Source organism: Aegilops tauschii, chromosome 7 (genome assembly GCF_002575655.3).
Source record: "Aegilops tauschii subsp. strangulata cultivar AL8/78 chromosome 7, Aet v6.0, whole genome shotgun sequence".
Lineage (NCBI taxonomy): Eukaryota > Viridiplantae > Streptophyta > Magnoliopsida > Poales > Poaceae > Aegilops > Aegilops tauschii.
Genome location: NC_053041.3, coordinates 467,054,140 through 467,077,876, shown reverse-complemented (window position 1 = coordinate 467,077,876; position 23,737 = coordinate 467,054,140). Strand labels below are relative to the sequence as shown.

The window sequence follows — 23,737 nt, the reverse complement described above, 5'->3', positions numbered from 1 at the left end:
AAGAAGCGCTCGTTAACTAGTTGCTCTCGATGAATTGTCTCTATAACGCTATATGGGCCATCACTTGCTCTGCCCAAAAATGTTTAATACAATAATTTATTTACTTTTACTTGTTTGATGTCAGAAATTGATCTCTGTTTGTGTATTTCAAAGAACTTTTTACCTCCAAATGCAATATTTATTAATGGTAAATGTAATCTTCTCAACGTTGACCATTACAATATGAGAAGGCCACAACTATTTCCTCCATTAGAATGTTATAAGGACAATGATGGCTCAATAAGAGACAATTCATCAAGCGGCATGTGAATGCAATATTTTTCAATGGAAACACCGAAAACAACACAATAAGCAGTATTCCTCCTATAACCAACTAAAACACGATCCTTATGCAATGAGAAACCAGCTCCCACCAAAATGAAGCCTTCGCCTAGCTATATACTGCTAAGTCACATACGCCAAAATGTCTAGTCCCAGAAGCATTTGATTTGAACGTATTGCATTACTAACTCAATTGCTCTACAGGCCCGGGATTTAAATTAGTGCTAGAAATGGCATTGACGAATCAACTATCATTTGTGTCAAAGTCACGAATATAGCGCGCAAAGCTTTACCAGCTCTGGCACACATACCATCTTGGATTCTGGTAGCTAACTTGTTGGTGCAGTACATTGTTTGAACTATGGCTTCAGCTTACATACTGTCCTGGCTCGACCAATGGAGTCAATGGGCTGCACAGATGCATCAGTTGCTACGTTAAGGTGGGTGATCATGGTTTCTGATGCAATGCTTGTTGTTCCTGTAATTTGTTTGATCTCTCTGGTTCAGCCCTGACAACAGCTGGCTCGTCTATGGCCATCGAACTTGCATCAATAGGCTACAGATGGCAATCAGCAGAAAAAAGGCAGTTGTGGTTAGGAGTGTGATCTAAGGAAAAAATGCTGCCTAGGAGAGTAACATTTGCAATGTGCATGTATTCTTCCAATACTAAGTTCACATAACAAAAGAAAACTTACAGGGTTTTGTTTTGAGGAACCAACTCCATCAGCCACAGGTTCTGGGCCCCTTACTTGTTCTGAAGCTACTCCGTTATCATCCTGCAGCATACCAATAAAAGAATTGCAAACAAATTAAATGATATAGTATCTACAAAACCCTTGTAGGCTAATACATGAACAATGCTCTATTACAGTTGGGCAACAAGCAGGAGCCCTTGATGCAAGATAGACAATACATGAGTTTCACATGCTGACACAAAGAAATACGCGATTGCTTAACCACCCACATACATGGCGGTCGCATATTTGTCATTTTTCATAGTGGAAAATGATCCTTCCTCGGTCCACAAATATATGTCGTTTTAGTCATGACCACAAGAAATAAGGAATGGCTTGAAATTACAACCATGCCCTTCTCCTGCTCCTAGGTTCTCTAATTATTACCTCAAATCACATGTTCTCGCTTAAGGAGCATTAGGAAGGAAGGGCATTCAGTTGAGAGTAATAAGCATGGGGGTATAATAGGAAGAATGGAAAGCGACGTGCCTAGAAATTGTAAAAGCAGCCGATATTTGTGGACAAATAAGATGGTTGAAACACCCTACATTCTAGACACAGAGTACTTGTCATACAGCATTACCATTGCAACTAATTCCATTATAAGGTGCAAGAGCATGCATGAGAACATTTGAGAAAATTAACTTGCCACAAAGATTGGTCACCTAAAGCATCACACCAGAAATTACTGGCCCTATATAGCCATATAACATTAGTAAGGGGTCCACATATCACTGTAGGCCCAAGCACAGGTCTACAAGAAATGCGGCATCAGCAAGTAAGCAAGTGGCTAAGGCTTAGAGGTAAGCCTCTATCTCTTTATGTTAGGATTTGATTTGCTTCCTTTGAACTCTTGGTGTTATGACCGGGATATTAGAGGCTTAGCCCAGTGGGTTGCGGCCCAAGTTATCTTATCGTTATTAGGGGCTTAGCCCAATTATCTTATCGTTAGTAGGATCGTTTGCTTAGGAGTCAAGTAAACCTCTTTATATAAGGAGAGGAGATGTGTCAATCTAATCAAGCAAGAAGCAATCATTATTTGCTCGGCTTCCCGAAGGGAGCCGGAAGACCTAACCCTAGCCGCCTCTTGCGCCGCCGCCGCCTCTTCTTCATTGCGCCATGACGCCCCGCCGCCGGCAGCCGCGATCGCATCTCCATCAACCCTCCCCCTTCCCGTACAATCTACGCCCTAGACCAGGTAGGATCCTAGCTCATACCAATTTGGTATCAGGTAGCTCGGTTCCGATCATGTCTGCACCACCATCCAACCCACCGCTGCCCGTCACCACCGCGCGGCTGCCCCTCTCCACCGCACCGCTGGCTCTCCCCGCCGCGCCGCTGGACTCCACCGCCGGCGCCTCCACCGGCCAGGCGCCGTCGCCCTCCACCGCGCCGCCCGTCGCCATCTACTCGCCGGCGGAGATGACCGGGGTCCTCAACGACCTCGTCACCGCCATCCAGGGCATACGCCCCTACCTGGCCGGGCCCTACGGGCAGCCGCCGCCCTTGCCGCCGGCCGCTGCGACTGGGCCAGCCGCCCTAGCTATCTTAGCAAAGGAAGTGGCATTCAAATCTACAGGCTTTCCTTCTTTAGCCTTTTCACCCAGCGTTGTCATTATTGACACGTTTTTGCGATCCCTGTACTCGGCAACCACGGCGCCGATCGGGCCTCTACATTACCACTGGTCGCATCAGCTGCCGCCCGCCGTCGCGACTGGGCCAGCCGCCCTGCCCTGGTACACGGCCACCACAGCGCCGATCGGGCCTCTACACCACCACTGGCCCGGTCAGCCGCCGCCTGCCGTCGCCCCCCACTGGCCGCAGTGGCCGGCTCCGACAATCGCCGTGCCCCCGACACCTCCCGGGTCCGGGCAGCCGCAGCCCCACCTGCCGGCCCCACCGCCGCCCGTTGCCGCGCCTCAATGGCCACAGTGGCCGGCCCCGGCCCTCGCTACGCCCCCCATGCCACCCGGGTCCGTGCCGCCGCAGCCGCAGCTGCCGGCCCCGCCACCGCCCAGCACGGGGCCCGGGTCACCCTCGCAGGGAGGCGTACCGATCCAGCAAGTGCGCTTCCCGCCGTCGCCATCCCCAATACCGGCCTGGCTGACCGGATCATCGCCGCCACCCGTCTACACGTCAGCTGGAGACCCGCCGGCACCCACTCTGCAGTTCGGCGATCCCTCCGACTCGGCGGGGCACTCCACGGGCCGCGGCCATACTGATCAGGCGCCCCAATCCTCGCTGCTTCGCACCTCCGAGCCAGTCGGCCACGGCGCTCCGACTCAGACACCGCCCCAGTTTGCCAAACTGGACTTCGCCACCTATGACGGCACGGAGGACCCCCTCAACTGGCTCAACCAGTGCAAGCAGTTCTTTCGCGAGCAGCGTACCCTCGCCTCGGAGCGTACCTGGCTCGCCTCTTACCACCTCCGCGGCGCGGCACAGACCTGGTACTACGCCCTCGAGCAGGACGAGGGCAGCATGCCCCCTTGGGAGCGCTTCCGCGAGCTCTACCTCCTTCGTTTTGGGCCACCGATCCGCGGGAGCCGCCTGGCAGAGATAGGCCGCCTTCCCTTCACCTCCACGGTTCAGGACTTCGCCGACCGTTTCCAGGCTCTGGCATGCCACGCGTCGGGCGTGACGGCGCAGCAGCGGGCCGACCTCTTCGTCGGTGAACTTCCGGATCACATCCGCGTGGACGTGGAGCTTCGGGGACCCCAGGATCTCCAGACGGCCATGTACTACGCCCGCGCGATGGCCATCCAGCAGGCATCACCATCCCGGGCCGCTACCTTGGCTGGATATTCCCGCGCAGGGTCGGCCTGCTCAGGCTTCCGCGGCACCGCTCGCCGCGACCGCAGCGCGCCCGTTCCGCCGGCTCACCTCGGCCGAGCTACTCGAGCGTAGCCGCCAAGGGTTGTGCTTCAACTGCGACGAGCCCTACACGCCCGGCCACGTCTGCCCGCGACTCTTCTACCTGGAGGCTGCAGACTACATTGAGGAGGACGCCGTCGCCGCCGATCTGGCCGCCCCAGCTGTCGCGAAGGTGTTGGACGCTGGTTGATCACCTCGAGGAGTTCAGCAAGCGCTTCCCCACCTTACAGCTCGAGGACGAGCTGTTTATGCAGGCGGGGAGAAGTGTTATGACCAGGATATTAGGGGCTTAGCCCAGTGGGTTGCGGCCCAAGTTATCTTATCGTTATTAGGGGCTTAGCCCAATTATCTTATCGTTAGTAGGATCGTTTGCTTAGGAGTCAAGTAAACCTCTCTATATAAGGAGAGGAGATGTATCAATCTAATCAAGCAAGAAGCAATCATTATTTGCTCGGCTTCCCGAAAGGAGCCGGGAGACCTAACCCTAGCCGCCTCTTGCGCCGCCGCCGCCTCTTCTTCATCGCGCCACGGCGCCCCGCCGCCGGCAGCCGCGATCGCATCTCCATCAACCCTCCCCCTTCCCGTACAACCTACGCCCTAGACCAGGTAGGATCCTAGCTCCTACCACTTGGGGATGGACTTAATATCCACAATCTTTTTTCCGCGTTTCTTAGTTTGCTTAGGTCTCACACCAATGTTTTCTATCAAGAACCATGAACGATGGCTATATGCGTACCTCCTAGTTCACTGTCATGAAGCAGAAACTACATGCCTGCCTCCTAATTCACTATCAATAAGGTAGATAGTACTAACTCCCCTCCCTCCTATTTTCTTTATCTCCTACACCAAAACCACTTTTGGCGCCATCAGCACCTTATCCACACGGCAGCAAGGTACCAAGGTCCTGGACCACAACCTCTTGTCGATCACATGTACCATGGTTTTAAAGGTAGTAAGGCGGGGTTCCCAATCCCACTTGAACTTTTAAGCACATAAGGTAAGGTTGTGCTTTGACGGTCTAGGAACACAACAATCATCACAGACACTGCAAGAGAAAATTTAAAATATTGTCAGGCACTTTTGATGTATGCACATAACAGCCCCATGGCCCATCTAATCCTGTGACCTAATTCCCAGAACCCTCCCTTCTCCCTCGCCACAACCACTACTTTTTTTCCTCGCCACAGCAGCAGAATAGATCGGATAAGGCGGAAGCGGGGACACTGAGGGATTGTGTGTGTGTTGAGGGGGGGTCCAAGCACCAGGAGCAGCCTGATGTGGCAATAACCAGGTGGCGGCAGGGATGGACACTTCCCTGTGACCGCCATATGCCAAATGGCTAAGGCAAGGGCTGCAGCCTACCATCCTAAGGCACCTTAGTGCTGAAGCAAAGCATCTTGAAAATTAAACCTAAGATCAAAACCCACAAGCCCAAAACCCTATGCCACTCTAATACAGCGAGATCGAGCCTCTGTTAGGGTGGCTAGCTGGAGCAGGTTTTTGTGCTCGCAGCCCACCCACCTGCGTTTGAGGCTCAGCCTCCCACATTGCTGGGTAATCACCTTTCTTCTTTAAAAAGTGCCACCAAGGACTAGTCTTGGTTGTCGGAAAAAAAATGGGCACTCTAATCAGCCTTACAAATATGGATTTGCATTAATAACGATTTTCCATAGAACGCTAACATAACTAAACACCGTAAGCAATATAGTCACAACATTATAGGGTTTTAATTCACTTATACTATTCTAGATTTCTAGTTAACAATTTTAATTTGACATATTAGACACATAACTTCCTAAGATTCAGAAATGCCAAGGTAACCAAGATTAAAATTCCAAATGCTGGACATTTGGACAATGCTTCAACTCTCTTTGGATGTCTTTTATAGTGCCAACTATAAACATGTTTCTGGAAAAGGGCAAAATGTACTTTAAAAAATGCCACCAAGGGCTAGTCCTGGTGGTCAAGTTCTTTTTTCCACTCTAATACAGCCTTACAAATATGATTTTCGTTACTAACACTTTTACATACAACACTAACATGTGTAAATACTGTGAGCAATATATAATCACAATTTTATAGGGTTTTAATTCACTTAAAGTATTCGAATTACTAATGCTTAGATTGACATATTGGACAATAGCTTCTTAAGATTCAGAAGTGCCTAAGCAACCATGATTAAAATTCCAAATGTTGGACAATGCATCAACTCTCCATGGATGTCTTTTACAGACGCCGACTATATAACATGTTTCTGGTAAAAGGCATAATATATTGCCATTCTGCAAAAGATATACAGCAACCTGTACATAAACTCTTCCTACTTATTTATCAGTCTAATGCAGTAGGAGCTTCTCAACCTCTCCAACTGTTTGCCGGTTAAAATAAAAAGGAATGCATTATATACAATAAATATCAATGCTTAGATGTCTGCAAGAATGCATTATATACCAACGCAATCGTAATTTTATGCATATATTACTGAATCAGTATACGAGTTAAAATAAAAGTGAAGTACCTGATCTGTTGTCACCTCAGTTTCAGCAGATTCTCTCTTAACTCTCGCACTCTGAGTACTGGTTCTCCTACAGGAGAAAATGGCATGCATGATGCATCAGAACCAATGGTATTGCTATAAATAATCACCTGAAGGACTAAGGAAGCAAATAAAAAAGAACACCTTTCAGAGTCCTCCAGAGGCTTGGCATCATCCATTTCCACATCAGAGTCAGCATGATGCCTTTCATCAGGATTCTCTTGATCTTCATCTTGCTGTACCCAACACAAATGCAACTTAGCCAATATATGATGACTGCTAGCCATGCTGCTTCCAAAACTACAACTATGGTCAATGAGCATTAATGATCACATCTAGAGCTAATACCAAAATATCAGTATCATCACGATGGCACATAGCTCAACCTCAAGTCAACATGGTCCCATGGTAGCAAGACAAATACAATGGCCCCTAGAAATGAACCCATTGGTCTTAGCCCAACCCAACAAATGAACAGAAGAAAAACAGTCATATAAAATTATAAATATCTGACAAGATATATCCAACTTGGCAAGTTTTATAAATTGATTTAAACATTACAGATATAATTTGCAGCAGTATACCTGGCAATTACTTCAAAGATGGTCAATCTTAACAAAAGAACAAACTACCTAAATGATGTTCATACTAATAACACCTAAAAGCATGACTTGGCTGCATGAAATGGGCAAAGAACTTTCTAAAATAAATTAATCAAATGGGCACAAACTTACTATTTCCAGAAGAAAAAAATGGACCAAAGACATAATATGCACAGCAAGATGAAGTACACAAGGACGATCTGCAAATCCCTACTTTCAGTGTGCATGCAGGGCAGACTGCGAATGCATGAGGGCAAGGATTGGCGTCCAAATGGTAATTTGACCAATTTCGAACCGAAAAGGGCCATCTACTAGCTTTTGTTAATTCCTATACTTATATTTAGATAAAGAAGTCCACTTTACCCCCTCAAACTATTCGCAAAGGTCAAAACTATTCATCGCCGAACCTAGGCTCCTAGACTATTGGTGACTGGTGGTGGACCAATTAGTCCCCTAGAGCAGTTTTGGAAGGTGGTTCTGAGAACATAAATGGTGGTATTGCCACACGGGCTACCACGTCACTAAATTGTGTCCACGTGGCTCGCGTCTCATATTCTTCTTCCTCCACCTTTTCCTCCTCTCCCCATACAAATCCCACTCCCAATTTCCTCATCCTTTGCAGCATCCAAAACCCCTTCTCCCACATAGCACTTTTGTGTCTATTGTCTTTGTAGCTTGCCGCATGCCGCATCCAAGCACCTGGACACAACTGTCACTAGACCACCCACACCATCCTGAGCCACTACCAGTACCCACAACTCTCCGTTGCCGGAGTGTTACCACTATCTTGTTTCGCTTTGCTGCGTCACCACTCTGTTGGAGGGCACATGCTTCCTATATGGTTCTTAATTTTGTATGTGATTTGCTGGGTGCGTGTCTGATACACCTTGCAGGGATCCCAAACAAAGCTCATGTTTACAGATAAGGTGTTTACGGGGATGCATTTCCTTCCACTGACTCATTCATGTGTGTGTCCCTCCTTTCGGAGGTTGTACCCCCGATGTCTTCCTGTTCAATGCAATGAAACGCAAACTCTTTTACATTTTCTCGGAAAAAAAATGTCTTCGGAAAATAATTACTTTTCTTGAGTAATGATTGATAGGACAGCTCGAGTTGGGATATGGTTATTTGAAGGAATTATTTCCATGCCATTTGAGTGTACTAATTAGGCCCCTTTGGATCTGTTCTGCACGTCACCCGCGTGTATGAACGCGGGCTCTCAAGGGGAAGGAGCCAACACGACAAAAGGACTGATGGGGGCGCAACTGGGAAGAGGTGACCAACGGACTCGGGGCACAACAGCCACACGGCAAAGCAGGGCAAGACATCGCAGGCAGAAGTTGATGGGTGGAGAGAGTGTGTTAAGGAGGGAGAAGGTGAGGTAGCTTCCACGCATGCAAAACCAGGTATATGTCTTCAATGTTATACCGCACATGAAAACCACCGCCGGGCGAAATGATCTGGAATAAGATGTTTAGGGAGTTAAGTGGGACAAAAACTAGTTCAGTGGGTTAGGTGAGCCTACCCAATAGTTTGCGGGGGTTAAAATGGTGCTTTCCCTTATGTTTATAGAAATTTCACATCTGTGCTCCTTGCAGTTTCCAGTAGGATAATTAGCACTTGGGCAAAACAAAAGTCAACATTCACTCTCAACACAAATGGTCACATTGTCAGAGTGTCGTCCTAGATCAAGGGTGTGGAAGCCATTACTATTGTATCTGATGTATGCCAGAAAAAAGAAATTAGTTACTCGAAAGATCACCTCTGGTTGCTCGGCCTCAGGAGGTCGCTCTTGAAACTGCACACTAGGAGCATGCCGGAGTTTTGTAAGATTTTCGAGAAGTCTTGACCTTATTTCATCCAAATGCCGGTGTGTGTTTTTGTTCTCCATATTACTTGGTGCAACATGAAGAGTATAATCTGGGCCAAAATACTCATAATACTCATTTAGCGGCATCTTGTCAGTTAGCTCATGACCAAGTGCAACTCCCGTCTGCTCAACCAAAGGGCACAAAAGGAACATCAGTAAGTTGGTGACAACTGAATTAGCATATATGTAGAAAAAGCAATAGAACCCCCAAACACTTAAATACATATCTGTTCATCATAAGTCGTATATTTATAATTTTCCTAATAAATAATCAAATGTACATAGACAGATAAGTAAAAACGGAAGGAGTTCATCTTTAAAGAAATAAGTGTTATTGAACAGTAAATAAAAATAGTACTCCCTCTGATCCAAAATTAAGTGTCGTGGTAGTACTAGTGTAAAAAATGACATTGCAAGCATTTTTTAAAATCAGGAATAACTAAACCAATACAAGACGGTAAATACAGTCTGGTGGTGGTGCATGGCATATACTCTAGATTCTACAGAGTTTCATGATTTCAGCCAACATTTTTACACTGTTTCATCCAAAAATGCATGGTCTGTACCTTATTTCTATTATTCATATAAATGAATTTCGTTTGCGTTAATCCTATCAAGCCCTGTCAGTGGTTGTGTAGTATATCTGGCCACTGGCATCCTAAATCTCGGGCTCTACCACCTGTAGCCTACAAAACTTGAGAAAGTAGTAGCAATTAATGTTTTATTATTTTAGGACAAAACTATCATGGCTCCCTGGAAACATAAAAAGAACTATCGCAGAAACTATTCAACTTTGCACTATGCAGTACATTTTACAATTTTAAAATGATGTGATTTTAAGTATTTGAAATAGCATGATTTACATTTTAAAATATGAAAAGCGGATTTTATATGGCAGCATGTTGAGGAACCGAAACAAGGACAGAGCCACTGTAGCACACAGTTCAAGGCATGTTTAGTTGCCTTCCACACTGGCACACTACCACACTTATGTGCCCCAAGTGTTGCAATCCACAATTTTAGAGGCGGCCAAATTGATCACCACACTAGTGGCAAAAGTTGGTTATCAAATATGTCTATGAAAACCAACAGGTGCGATAAAAGGCTATGAAAGTGTGGAACGCCATAACTGTGGCTGACTGGCTGCAACCAAACACTTACCGAACTTATCTGCCTAATATTTGGCAAGGTGTGGCTGCAAACCTACCAATCAAAAATGTGTTCTGCAAAACGAAGGTGTGATCCGAAACCAAGAAACGCCATTACATGTAGGAATAGGGTGGTGTAACCACAAATCGGATAGTGTGTGCTTTAGGCAGATGGAAGCAGTAGTATGTCCTACAATTCTTGAGACTGAAATATGACCGAATGCTTTAGGCCATGTTAGGAAGAGTAGTATTGTTTTTGCAAAGTTTCACAATTTAGTTCAAATTTGACATAAAGACCAAAAACTCTCCACGAAATACCATTTTTTCCCAACAGCCACTTCCAAAAAAGTATAGGTGTAAAACACATGAGCTTATAGCTTTCCCTTTTCAAAGAATCAGAGACCTACATCATATACACATATGTAACATATGTACTGAAAGAAAGCTTTATGGATACGATGATTATGTACATGAAGAGGCATAAGACATTTCTTAGCATAACAACGGTTGTTACGGACATTCGCATATTAACAAAATAGCGACATACTTTCTTTGCACCAGCAGCATATGTACAAGAGAAGTAGGTTTGTGTAACATGACATTTTTCACATAGGTGATCATGAATGTCGAAACATTTTGCCAAGCCAGTGTGCCCGCGTTGAATCGCGTGCATGGTACGCATACTGTTGGTGCTACGGAGGATGCTAGAATAACTTTCTTATTTTATACAATCAGATGCTAGTACATGTGTGGAGCATGGGTACTTGTCCTACGAGAAGAAGGTATGCAAAGCCAATAAATATTATTAGTTCAGGATGAGGGTGTTGTGGTGACAAGATGGACAATTCTTGCTAGCTATGACCTATCATTTCTTGAGACGAAAACATGATGGAAAGCTTTATGGGTTTATACAAAGGGTAAAACCCATTAAGTTGATAGTTTTGTATTTTCACAAGCCAGAAAACACAATATGTGTACCTGCCTCCGCAATAAAGACCTACATCATCAACATATATGTAGTGTACAGAAGCTTTATCGATCTGATTATGTGAAGCGACATAATACATTTCTTAGCATACAACAGTGAATATATGTGTAGAATTTCCATTTGAAACTGTATGTCATGGTAGATACACACACAGTGAATTTCCATTTGAAACTGTGTGTCATGGTAGATACACACGGTGCCAATTCACATCCACTCCATTTTTTCATAATTTGTTTACGACTTTTAGGATTTTCTCCCATTGCTTTGGAGCACCAGTAGCATATGTAGATGAGAACTCGAGAAGTAAGTTTGTATAAAATGATATTTTCACAGAACTACTCATAAGTGTTAGGCCACTTTGGCAAGCCGGTGTGTCGATGATAGATCATATACATGGCTAGGTGCTAGTGCTACAGAATATATTTTTTATTTCACGCAATCGGATATTCTAAACGCAACCAGTTAGAAGAAAAAAAACACTGGAATAGGTAGAATAATGCACAACAGAAGCTCTACAAAGATGTGTTTTTAGATGAAAATTCCCTTTTATATACCTCATAGCACCAACATCGTGCAACATTTCTTATGGTATAACCACCACCACCAAGCAGCAACACCGGAACATTGAAGGACCTCATGAATCTCACGCACTCCGCGTGCCCCTTAATGGATAGGTTGAAGCAGCCCAACCTGTCACCTGATAAGGAATCTGCTCCACACTGGAGCACCACCGCGCCGGGGCGGAAAATCTCCATAACCTTACCCATGATCGGCTTGAACAACGATTGATAGCTCTCGTCGTCGATGCCGTCATCCAACGGGACATTCAGGGAATAATACTTCCCTTTGGAGTGCCCAACGTCACGAATGTCTCCTGTCCCTGGGAAATAATCCCCAAACTTGTGGAATGAGACAGTCATCACCCTGTCCGTGGTGTAAAACGCCTCCTCCACGCCGTCCCCATGGTGGATGTCGATATCCACATACAGAACACGCTGTAAACGCGAATTATTAATTAACATGTTAAGAGAACACAATTTTGCAAAACTGAGGGGAACAAGGGTTGATAGATTAGATAAGATGGCAGGGCACGGAACATGCCTGGTGGTATTTGAGGAGCTCGAGGATGGCGAGGACGATGTCGTTGACGTAGCAGAAGCCGGAGGCCTCGCACTTCTTGGCGTGGTGGAGGCCGCCGGCCCAGTTGATGGCGATGTCGTGGCCGTGGTTGAGCTTGACGGCGCCCCCGACGGAGCCGCCGGCGTAGGTCTGGCAGAAGCTGTAGAGGCCGTCGAAGACGGGGCAGTCCTCGCCGACGTTGAAGCGCTTGAGCGCGCGGATCTGGTCCTGCTGCGTCTCCGGGGTGACGGAGCGGAGGAAGGAGACGTAGTCGTCGGCGTGGAAGCGGCAGAGGTCGCGGTCGCGGGCGGGGTGCGGCTTGAGCACCTGCATCTCGTCGAGGAGGCCGTAGTGGGCGAGCAGGGCGTGGGTCATGCGGATGCGGTGCGGCTTCATCGGGTGGCCCTGCCCGTAGTAGTAGTTGCCCACCTCCGCGTCGTAGAAGTAGCAGACGCGGCGCTTCGAGCCGTCCGCGCCGGTGGTGGGCAGCGAGTTGCCGCCGCCGCCGGCCGAGATGTCCATCGCGGGGGCAGGGGAGGCGCCTTCTCTCCTCCGCGCGTGTTTGCGCTTGCCTCTGTTTGTGGGTTTCGGTATCTCGGCTCTCGGCGGCGTTTGAGTTGGGAAAATGGGGAGGGCCGAGGGCGACGAGCGGATTTGGGGGAGGGTCGGAGACAGGAGAAAGGTTTTCCATTCGGCTATTCTTCGGCCTGTACGAGCCGTTGGATCGCGGATAGGTTCAGCAAGCCGCTCGGTTGTGCGACCAATCTCTGCCTGCTCCGGTGCTGCTTGACCGGTCGTCGTCAACCCTTGCGTGGCCGGAGAGAGAGTTTCGCAAAAATTGGACGTATATAAAATGTGATTCTCACTATAAAAATATGACAAGTACTCCCTCCGTTCCCAAATACTAGATCGGCAACACGCCGCGCGAGGGTGCCAGTCCCAACAATACGGTCAAGCGGTGGAAGATCAAACAACATGATGCATTTGTACGAAGATAAATTTAGCACATGTAACAGGATAACCGATTATCGGGTCAGGGGGTAAGAAGAAACACTCACTCTGTACCAGAAAAGTAGCATCACCGAGTTCAACACGGTCATGAGATCATAAAAGCTAACCCTTCCCAAGCAAGGCAGCATCCAATAGTGGCAATGGAGCCGATAGAACTACAAAGCCATAGTTAGGCATAAAACAGATAACTTGGTTCAGTGGCCTCCACGAGTGCCATTCCATTACCAAAAATAACCAACAAAATATCAGTGACCTATGTCCTGCTTCCAGATGCCTCTATTTTGTGCCCATCAAATTTAGCAAAATTTCTCATAACTCTTAAATATATCACTTTAAATATGAAAACTGATACATGCACACATATGTAACGAAATTAAACTTGACTAATGCAACAACAGAGTGAAAGTCTCATGAATATGAGAAGAGATGTTACAAATGTTGCATTCTTTTGACACAACCAATCCAAAGTGACTATTTCCATGGGCAATTTTTTCACGAGCTCTATTTAAATTATGTGTTTGATGAATATCAGTGGCTCGTGCATCCCTGTATCCCGCGGCTCCTCAGCCTGCCGATTAAGATCTCACGCATGACAGCCGCTCTTGCGAATTTGCAAATGACCCCTCAGCCAAAGCAGACCTTTGCTAAAATATCAATTTCTCAATTTGGATCTTCTCCAATCACTCCATGGCGGCGGCCCCGGCGAATCCTTCGACAACAGCTGCACTTAGCGGACCTCCACGTTCTTCTGCCTCAAACTGCCGCACGTCTCCTTTTGATGGCCGCGGCGAGATCCACCATGTTTGACCCGCCTTCGCGCACGGCGCCGTCTTGCCTATCCCTGACGCCAATTCTGCCGCAGGCCGCAACCAGCACAACATCTGCTGCTCCCTCGCATCCAACGTTTGCTCCTTGCCCTGACGACGTACGCCTGCTACACTTGTGTGAGCTGTGTAGCAACAAGGGTCACGTCTCTGGTTGTTTTTGTTCCAGCTTAATGTATCTAGCACCTGCAGATTGTAGCTTGTGAGCTCATTGCAATTGTTCTTTATTGAATGAATGTGTATGTTATTTCAGAGTATATACCGTAACTGTACATCGTTGGTGAGTATTGATCAGAACTCGGAATGTGAATGTATCTAGTACTTACGGGTTGCAAGCTTGTGAGTTCAAACAAGTGAATATAGCTTGTTGTGAATGCAAAAATTCAGAAATAAACAAATTTATTACTGCCTAGTGCTTGGTGGTCCGAGGTGTTCTGCAGTACATGATGTAATACAGATGAACCAGGGCATAATCTCAGCTGCTGCTTCTGCATTCCTTGTGACTCTGCATTCCTACTTTTCTTTCACATATTCACAAACAAGAACATGGTGATGTTCCTGCAAACTTCCAAAGCTGGAAGCTTAGAAACCAGAAGTGAATGTAAAGGTGTTGGCGACTGCAAAATTCTGAACAAAATCATTGTTTAATTAATTTTGGAGAATACAGGTTGATGTGGGTTTGGAAACTGAGTTGCTCCTTGCATGATTCCTATGCTACTGACAAACTTTTACACCTGATACATACTACAGATGGTACTAATTAAGCAACTAACAACCAAAAAAATTAATGAATCAATTATATGGCGAATTATACTATTATACAACTGACTAAAGGGACCAGTCACAGGCTGACCGTTTCTTGTGCTTGTATTACTCCTTGGTGAAAGTTGTTTATCATTTATATGAGAAAAACAGAGCATGCTTCAGGTTTATGTGAACATAATGTAACATGGTGCTATTGCTTGTTGCTACACTCCACTCAATACACATAAGATCACTCAGAATCGAGCTTACCCAGTAGGAACATGACTGACACGACCGCTAGCAGCAGAGGCGAAGCACGGATCACTCATAATCATCTGTGCAAGGAAAAATCGAGTACATCAAGTAACCTGCAGCGCAATGCACGCGTCAAATATAAAGCTGATGCTTCTACCATAGGGTGCTACCTAGTTTTCCGCCACACAACAATATGAATCTCATTCTAAAAAAGTAGAGCCAGACCAGGCCAAGACACATAATCCAGTATGAAGCTGACGTGACCGTAGGCCCCGGGAGGTTAGATGCATTGCTTATCATCCTAGTGAGATTTAAAGCCAAAATCAAGTTACAACTTGGTGTAACGTTTCCGTTAAAGGATCGCTGGTAAATGCTAAATTGTTTTTGTAAAAACTTGAGAGCCAAATATCTCTTCAGATCTTCTCTGTTATCCAACAACACCAATTAGAAGGCTCACACTAATAACCACCAAAGCACCAAAGCATACCACAAAGGAATCTATATAGACCTAAGCTTCTCTTCAACAGGTAGAAAACCCAGCAATGAAAAAGATAACCTAGCTAAATCCAAGGATCTACTTGACGGCAAGGCACCAAAAAACAAGAAAGCCCCCCAAAAGTCCTCTGTTGGAACCTAGCTACCTAAGAATCTTCTGCACAAGAAGAAACCCAAGACATTTTTGCAGCAACCTAGCCAGTCCTACTAAATGGTACATGAACATAAAAGGGGAAGGAGCTCAACCAGTAGGAGCATGACCAGCGTGGCCACCGGCGGCAGAGGTGAAGCAGATATCGCTCGGAATCACGCATGTAAGGAAGAACCCAACAACACGTGACATGCGAGTAGCACCAGCAAACAAATCAATAGGTTACTTCTAGGACATAGCAGAAAGTTACGAGAAATCATAGGTTCTACCAAGATCCAAGGAAGGAACAAAAAGCACATACCTATATTCCACACACAAAAAAGCAAAGATGAAAAGGGTACCACAAAAATACAAGCAAGTAATAATATTCTTATACTCTAGCCATCTACCAATATAAGAGTACAAGAAAAACACACCCATTGACCAGCATGCACACCAACAGAAACGACAGGCAAAATAAACTGATTCTAACAGCAGCTCCAGACAGGCAAGCTAAGGAAAATACATGGCCGTGAAAATGCAAGCCTGGCCTAAAATCAGAGAAGAGGAGAAGAAAGGGGTCGACCTGCAAAGTGGTGGACGAAGACGTAGCAAGCTGGCACAAATCAAATGATGAACCGGCCAGACAACGAGCACCTGCAAAGTCAGATAACGTAGAGGTTAAAAAACACTCCGTTTTAGCATATATGTTGAAGCATCGGAGCAAGGATTTTTTTGGAAAGTCAGATAACGTAGAGGTTAAACAAAAACTCAGTTTTAGCATATTCATACAGGACATGTCACGTTCAAAATTGAGATATACTCATATACCAATTACATGCATCAGTGTCAATCATAGGGTTCTACTTTGTAATCACACGGTTCAGACAGTTGTAAACATTGCTTCACATCTAGATAGCACTGAAGGAGCCATTGAACTTTGCTTCACATCAGTCACCCAACAGTCTTCAGCGCTTCTATATGTGTACACAGCAAAGGATCAATGGAGGATAGATGAAGTTCAGCATCCAGTCTGCTGCCGTAGCGATTACCTTCACGCCCATCCTGGAGATTTGGGGTCAATCTGACCAATCAATATAAAGAAACATCCCTCTTACTTGGAACCTAGCTAGCCCACTAATTCCAAACAAGCCAGCCTTTGATGCACAACGGAACAAAACCATCAGTATTCCATGCACAAAGAAACGACAATTGCAGGTCCTACCAGGATCTAGGCAAGGAACAAAAGGCATAGAGGCACATTTCACTAAAAAAGCAAAGAGAATAATACCCTTGCCTTTACCAAAAAAAGACAAGAAACAAAAGGTCCTCATTGGCCAAACTGCATACCAATCATATCACCATTCAACAATGGACCTAGCCCTGGAAACGAAGAGGAGTGGAAACGAGGAGGAGAAAAGGGGTTGACCTGCAGATCCACGAAGGGAGACGCACCAGGCTGCTACCAAACAATGCGCAGGCACATATCAACGGACGCACCGACCAGGGGATTGACCAAAAGCACAAGAATCCAGTTACAGCGGACCAATCTGCATGATAAACAAAGAAAAATCATTGATGAGCAGCAACCAACGAGCAAGAAGAACAAGGGGCATACAATGAAATGACGCGAAGACCAACTCCAGGAACGAGTGGGGCATCTTCTTCTTCCCCTGTGGCATCCTGTTCCTCTAACCCACGACCTCCATGGCCTCCACCCCTTCCTCCTAGCTCTCACATGTTGGCGTACAAGCAAGAGGAGGCAAAGGAAGGGCGCTCACCACAGCTCCTCTCACCCATCCCTGTGGTGGCACCCTCTGTTGCATTTTGCCGGCGGCGGCGGTGGTGTAGCCTTGTGACGGGAAGAGGCTGCGAGAGGAGAGCGCGCACGAGGAGGCGGTGACGCCGGGGAAGTGGACGGCGGGGGTCCGGCGGGCTGGGCGAAGGAGACGACGGCGGTGTGGCGAGCTGCTAGGGTTAGGGTTCGGGCGGAGGAGGCGTAGAGGAGGAGGAGGGATGAGCGAGTGCGGGAGGAGGCGGCGGGGGGTAGGTCTCCACCCACAGGAGCGCGGCCCCCTTTTATACCACCCCTGGGCGAATTGACTGAAATGCCCTCGGTGGGGCAGTCTAATTACACGCGGTGGCACGTTGGGAGTGTAACTATTCATTGTAGCAGTAGCTCTAGGTCGATCTGACGGCCCAGTTCGTCCCACCGCTCGATCCGACGCCCGAAAACGCATCAAGCGACTCGATCCAACGGCCGAAATGCCCTGAGCTCTGAGAAGCCTCAGGTTCTCCCAACTAACATAGTAGTATGATAAGTCTTTTTTAGAGATTTTACTATGGACTACATACGGAGCAAAATGAGTGAATCTACACTCTAAAATATGTCTATATACATCCGTATGTAGTTTGTAGTGGAATCTCTAAAAAGACTTATATCTTGGAACGGAGGGAGTATATTTTAACAAATGCTTTATGTAGGATTATTGGATAGCTTGCAGTATTAATATTTACCTGTTGATAAACTTGATATAAGACTGCACAAATCATACGTAAGTAATGCCTATTATGTAGACTTTAAATGTACAGTTTGATCATGACTATTCAAACTATCAAATCTGCCCTAACACTGCTATCAATCATATTAGGATGAAACTAGGACCGAAAAAATGGTACCAGAACTACACAATGGGACAACAATTCCTGATGTACAGATTATCGAGAAAAAGAGCTCATCAAGCATGTTACTTTCGAGCCTTCCATCCCATCCGCCTCTAGGAAGAATTTATTCTCTCATGAATGCATCCGTGAGCTAGAACACATCATTACAACTCAGAAGGCACACGTAAAAAGGAAAATGGTAGGTTTGAGCAAGACCTGAATGTGGTGCTTTTTGCCCAAATATAAAAAACTGAAGACCCCAAGAAAGCAGCTACTAGAGATTGAAGATGTCAAATGGATCAGCACAAGAAAACCATTGTCTTTGGGAAAAGGCAAAAACATATGGATCCAATGCTTAGTGACTTGATAAAGAATCATCAACATAATTATCCTTTGTCTTCTTTATAATGTTCGATACTATGTCTCATAGTTCTCATTGTAATTGTCAGGTTTCAATTTTAATGAAAGATCTATTGACTATGTTTGAATTCTCATATTCCATGGATTTAGAAATTGAATCTATTTTTCCTACATTTTCAAATTAAATTCAAAGTTGGTAGAAAAATGTCATAATATATAAATTGTAGCTTTTTTCTACCTGGACGGTAATTGTGACAGAAATGCAGGTCGTCACGCTTGTGTGGTCCCACATGTAAACAATCACGTCAGCATCTTCCGGGCCCATATGTCGGTACCATTGACCCGTCAAAACTGGTGCCCAACTTATTACTGAGGCCATCGTCAGTGATGAACCTCATCCGGACCCACATGGAAGCAGCCACGTCAGCATCTGTTCGAACCATTTGTGAGAATCTTTTACCGTCCAAACCGGTGAACCTATTATTGGTGACAGATCGTCGTTGCCAAAAATAACCTTAGATGGCAAATCGGTGTATGATAGGTAACAGTTTGGGTCACCACCGAAAATGGTCATTCGTGACACAATCGGGTTCGTCACCTAAGACACGATCTTAGGTGACAGAAAAATTAGAATTGTGAAGACTTTTTTGGTGACGACGCTTCGGTGACGGCCGAAAACCATACCAGACCATTTCGATGACGAAAACCGGTTTTATGTGACACAATGAACCATCACAAAAACCTCACTTTGTAGTGGGTATAAATAGACCATTGGGCATCGGAGGAAAGCCAAAGGGGGCACAAGCTATAGGTGCCCCCCTAAGACCCCCTAGTCCTAGGGTGCCTAGGCACTCGGGTGACCCCTGCTGCAGGACCCTAGCTCTTCAGTCTTCTGGTGACTTGAAACTTTTTGAACCATTCTTATTTTATTTTTGCTCAGACTTTTTTGAGGATTTTCCTATTAAAACATGAATTTGCACTAGGCACTGGATTAATATGTTAGTCCAATAAGATTCAATAAAAATATGCCCCAAGGTGTATGTAAGTGAAAGCAATATAGCATGAATCATAAAAAAAATATCAATACGTTTGAGACGTATCTGGGGCCTATTGGAAGAACAGTTTGAAAGAAGAAGAAAAATAAGCATTGCAGCTCATATCACAAAACTGGCCTACAACCCGAGGGCTACTGCCTATATTAAGCAAATTTACATTACTTAATAGAAAGTCTTGAGTTTACCTTGGCGACTGGCACGATGGCAGCCGCTAGATCCTTGATCGCCCCTTCATAGTGTTTTCTCTCCTTGCTAAGAGCTTGGAAGCAGTCTTCATTCTCAGGGTAAAGAATGGCTTGTTCCACAACTTGTTGTTAGCCCGCTTCGCCCTCACTCATCGCGCCTCCGATGACGCCATGAACATTTCTGACGTCGCGGGCTCCTCTCGTGTGGCAGCGGCAACTGATGCCAAAGCAGCAGCCGGCGTGCTCGCATGCGCCCTAGCAACAACCTCACTTACGGTGTCCCGGCTAGGGGGCCTCTCACCATGTCGACTCCCAGCCTGATGGGCCGGGCTAAGGAACCCCTTGTTGATTCCGTCCTAGGCAACTTTGGCGGCTCGTGGCGATCTACAATGAAAATGAAGAAGACTTGTGGTTCAAGGCAAGGACTCCATATACGTTGAGGACTCTCCTCCACCAACATAGCCTGCCAGGACTCTTGTATTCCTAGTGTTTGGTACCTTATATAAACCGAGGCTAGGCTAGTCGATAGAACACATTAGACATCATACAATGTCGTGGTAGATTACATGTACTCTGTATTTACCCCAATGCAATAACCACAAGGAGGACGGAGGGTATTATCTCCTTGGAGAGCCTGAACCTGCGTAAAATCCGGTGTATTTGTTACCGTCATTCCTGAAGGAAATATGCCCTAGAGGCAATAATAAAGTTGTTATTTATATTTCCTTATATCATGATAAATGTTTATTATCCATGCTAGAATTGTATTAACCGGAAACTTAGTACATGTGTGAATACATAGACAAACAGAGTGTCACTAGTATGCCTCTACTTGACTAGCTCATTGAATCAAAGATGGTTAAGTTTCCTAGCCATAGACATGAGTTGTCATTTGATTAACGGGGTCACATCATCAGAGAATGATGTGATTGACTTGACCCATTCCGTTAGCTTAGCACTTGATCGTTTAGTATGTTGCCATTGCTTTCTTCATGACTTATACACGTTCCTATGACTATGAGATTATGCAACTCTCGAATACCGGAGGAACACTTTGTGTGCTACCAAACGTCACAATGTAACTGGGTGATTATAAAGGTGCTCTACAGGTGTCTTCGATTGTACTTGTTAGGTTGACATAGATCAAGATTAGGATTTGTCACTCCGATTGTCGGAAAGGTATCTATGGGCCCTCTCGGTAATGCACATCACTATAAGCCTTGCAAGCAATGTAACTAATGAGTTAGTTGCGGGATGATGCATTACGGAATGAGTAAAGAGACTTGCCGGTAACGAGATTAAACTAGGTATTGAGATACCGACGATCGAATCTCGGGCAAGTAACATACCGATGACAAAGGGAACAACATATGTTCTTATGCGGTTTGACCGATAAAGATCTTCGTAGAATATGTGGGAGCCAATATGAGCATCCAGGTTCTGCTATTGGTTATTGACCGGAAACGTGTCTCGGTCATGTCTACATAGTTCTCGAACCCGTAGGGTCCGCACGCTTAACGGTCGGTGACGATCGATATTATGAGTTTATGTGTTTTGATGTACCGAAGGTAGTTCGGAGTCCCGGATGAGATCGGGGACATGACGAGGAGTCTCGAAATGGTCGAGACGTAAAGATCGATATATTGGAAGCCTATATTTGGACATCGGAATGGTTTCGGGTGAAATCGGGATTTTACCGAAGTACCGGGAGGTTACCGGAACCCCACGGTAATTGTATGGGCCTTAATGGGCCATAGTGGAGAGAGAGAGGAGGCCAGGGTAGGCCGTGCGCCCCCTCCCCCTCTGGTCCGAATTGGACTAGGAGGGGGTGATGACCCACAAGTATAGGGGATCTATCGTAGTCCTTTCGATAAGTAAGAGTGTCGAACCCAACGAGGAGTAGAAGGAAATGATAAGCGGTTTTCAGCAAGGTATTCTCTGCAAGTACTGAAATAAGTGGTAACAGATAGTTTTGTGATAGGATAATTTGTAACGAGCAACAAGTAACAAAAGTAAATAAAGTGCAGCAAGGTGGCCCAATCCTTTTTGTAGCAAAGGACAAGCCTGGACAAACTCTTATATAGAGAAAAGCGCTCCCGAGGACACATGGGAATTATCGTCAAGCTAGTTTTCATCACGTTCATATGATTCACGTTCGGTACTTTGATAATTTGATATGTGGGTGGACCAGTGCTTGGGTGCTGTTCTTACTTGAACAAGCATCCCACTTATGATTAACCTCTATTGCAAGCATCCGCAACTACAACAAAATTATTAAGGTAAACCTAAGCATAGCATGAAACATATGGATCCAAATCAGCCCCTTACGAAGCAACGCATAAACTAGGGTTTAAGCTTCTGTCACTCTAGCAACCCATCATCTACTTATTACTTCCCAATGCCTTCCTCTAGGCCCAAATAATGGTGAAGTGTCATGTAGTCGATGTTCACATAATACCACTAGAGGCTAGACAACATACATCTCATCAAAATATCTAACTAATACCAAATTCACATGACTACTAATAGCAAGACTTCTCCCATGTCCTCAGGAACAAACGTAACTACTCACAAAGCATATTCATGTTCATAATCAGAGGGGTATTAATATGCATAAAGGATCTGAACATATGATCTTCCACCAAATAAACCAACTAGCATCAACTACAAGGAGTAATCAACACTACTAGCAACCTACTAGTACCAATCCCGGACTTGAAGACAAGAATTGGATACAAGAGATGAACTAGGGTTTTGAGTGGAGATGGTGCTGGTGAAGATGTTGATGGAGATTTCCCTCTCCCGATGAGAGGAGCGTTGGTGATGATGATGGCGATGATTTCCCCCTCCCGGAGGGAAGTGTCCCCGGCAGAACAGCTCTGCCGCAGCCCTAGATTGGTTCCGCCTCGTGGCGGCGGAGTCTCATCCCGAAAGGTTTCTTATGATTTTTTCCTCGACGAAAGACTTCATATAGCAGAAGATGGCCACCGGAGAGCCAACATGGGGCCCACGAGGTAGGGGGGCGCGCCCTGGGGGGTAGGGCGCGCCCCCAGCCTCGTGGACAGGTGGTGGCCCCCCTGACGTATTTCTTCCGCTTAGTATTTTTTATTATTTCCAAAAATAACTTTCATGGAGTTTCAGGACTTTGGGAGTTGTGCAGAATAGGTCTCTAATATTTGCTCCTTTTCCAGCCCAGAATTCCAGCTGCCGGCATTCTCCCTCCTTATGTAAACCTTGTAAAATAAGAGAGAATAGGCATAAGTATTGTGACATAACATGTAATAACAGCCCATAATGCGGTAAATATCGATATAAAAGCATGATGCACTCGAAGCATAAAGGCACGTGCTGACGAACGCGGTTGATGTAGTCGTACGTCTTCACGATCGACCGATCCTCAGTACCGAACGTACGGCACCTCCGTGTTCAGCACACGTTCAGCTCAGCGACGCCCCGCGAACTCACAATCCAGTAGAGCTTCGAGGGCGAGCTTCGTCAGCACGTGCCTTTATGCTTTTATGCTTCGAGTGCATCATGCTTTTATATCGATATTTATTGCATTATGGGCTGTTATTACACATTATGTCACAATACTTATGCCTATTCTCTCTTATTTTACAAGGTTTACATAAGGTGGGAGGATGCCGGCAGCTGGAATTCTGGGCTGGAAAAGGAGCAAATATTAGAGACCTATTCTGCACAACTCCAAAAGTCCTGAAACTCCACGAAAGTTATTTTTGGAAATAATAAAAATACTGAGCAGAAGAAATACGTCAGGGGGCCTCCACGTGTCCACGAGGGTGGGGGCGCGCCCTACCCCCC

General features: G+C 45.8%; 1 protein-coding gene and 1 long non-coding RNA gene across 5 annotated transcripts; both read right to left on the bottom strand.

Moving 5' to 3' along the window:
- Positions 1 to 290: 290 nt before the first annotated feature.
- Positions 291 to 12,890, bottom strand: LOC109748937 (histone deacetylase 1). Its single transcript, XM_020307942.4, has 7 exons — positions 12,175 to 12,890; positions 11,628 to 12,068; positions 8,830 to 9,060; positions 6,610 to 6,701; positions 6,448 to 6,514; positions 1,017 to 1,097; positions 291 to 877 (listed from the first exon to the last, which is right to left on the bottom strand). Exons 1-7 carry the CDS (start codon positions 12,712 to 12,714, stop codon positions 770 to 772), a joined length of 1,560 nt encoding a protein of 519 aa, XP_020163531.1. The 5' UTR covers positions 12,715 to 12,890; the 3' UTR covers positions 291 to 769.
- Positions 12,891 to 13,587: 697 nt separating this feature from the next.
- LOC109748941 (uncharacterized) lies at positions 13,588 to 17,691 on the bottom strand. Of its 4 annotated transcripts, none has more exons than XR_005761702.1 (5): positions 17,270 to 17,691; positions 17,081 to 17,201; positions 16,238 to 16,308; positions 15,042 to 15,139; positions 13,588 to 14,213 (listed from the first exon to the last, which is right to left on the bottom strand). It is a non-coding gene; the product is annotated as an uncharacterized lncRNA (long non-coding RNA). The 4 variants fall into 4 exon arrangements; XR_002229467.2 differs by having other exon boundaries at positions 17,293 to 17,691; XR_006666067.1 differs by having other exon boundaries at positions 15,042 to 16,308.
- Positions 17,692 to 23,737: the final 6,046 nt, after the last annotated feature.

What these genes read in the sequence shown, in the direction of transcription:
- LOC109748937 (XM_020307942.4), bottom strand. Translation starts at nt 12,714, where the DNA reads ATGGACATCTCGGCCGGCGGCGGCGGCAACTCGCTGCCCACCACCGGC. An exon ending in CACGATGTTGGTGCTATGAG is followed by an intron (nt 9,061 to 11,627) that starts GTATATAAAAGG and finishes TTGGTTGAGCAG; the next exon opens with ACGGGAGTTGCACTTGGTCA. An exon ending in CCTCTGGAGGACTCTGAAAG is followed by an intron (nt 6,515 to 6,609) that starts GTGTTCTTTTTT and finishes TTTCTCCTGTAG; the next exon opens with GAGAACCAGTACTCAGAGTG.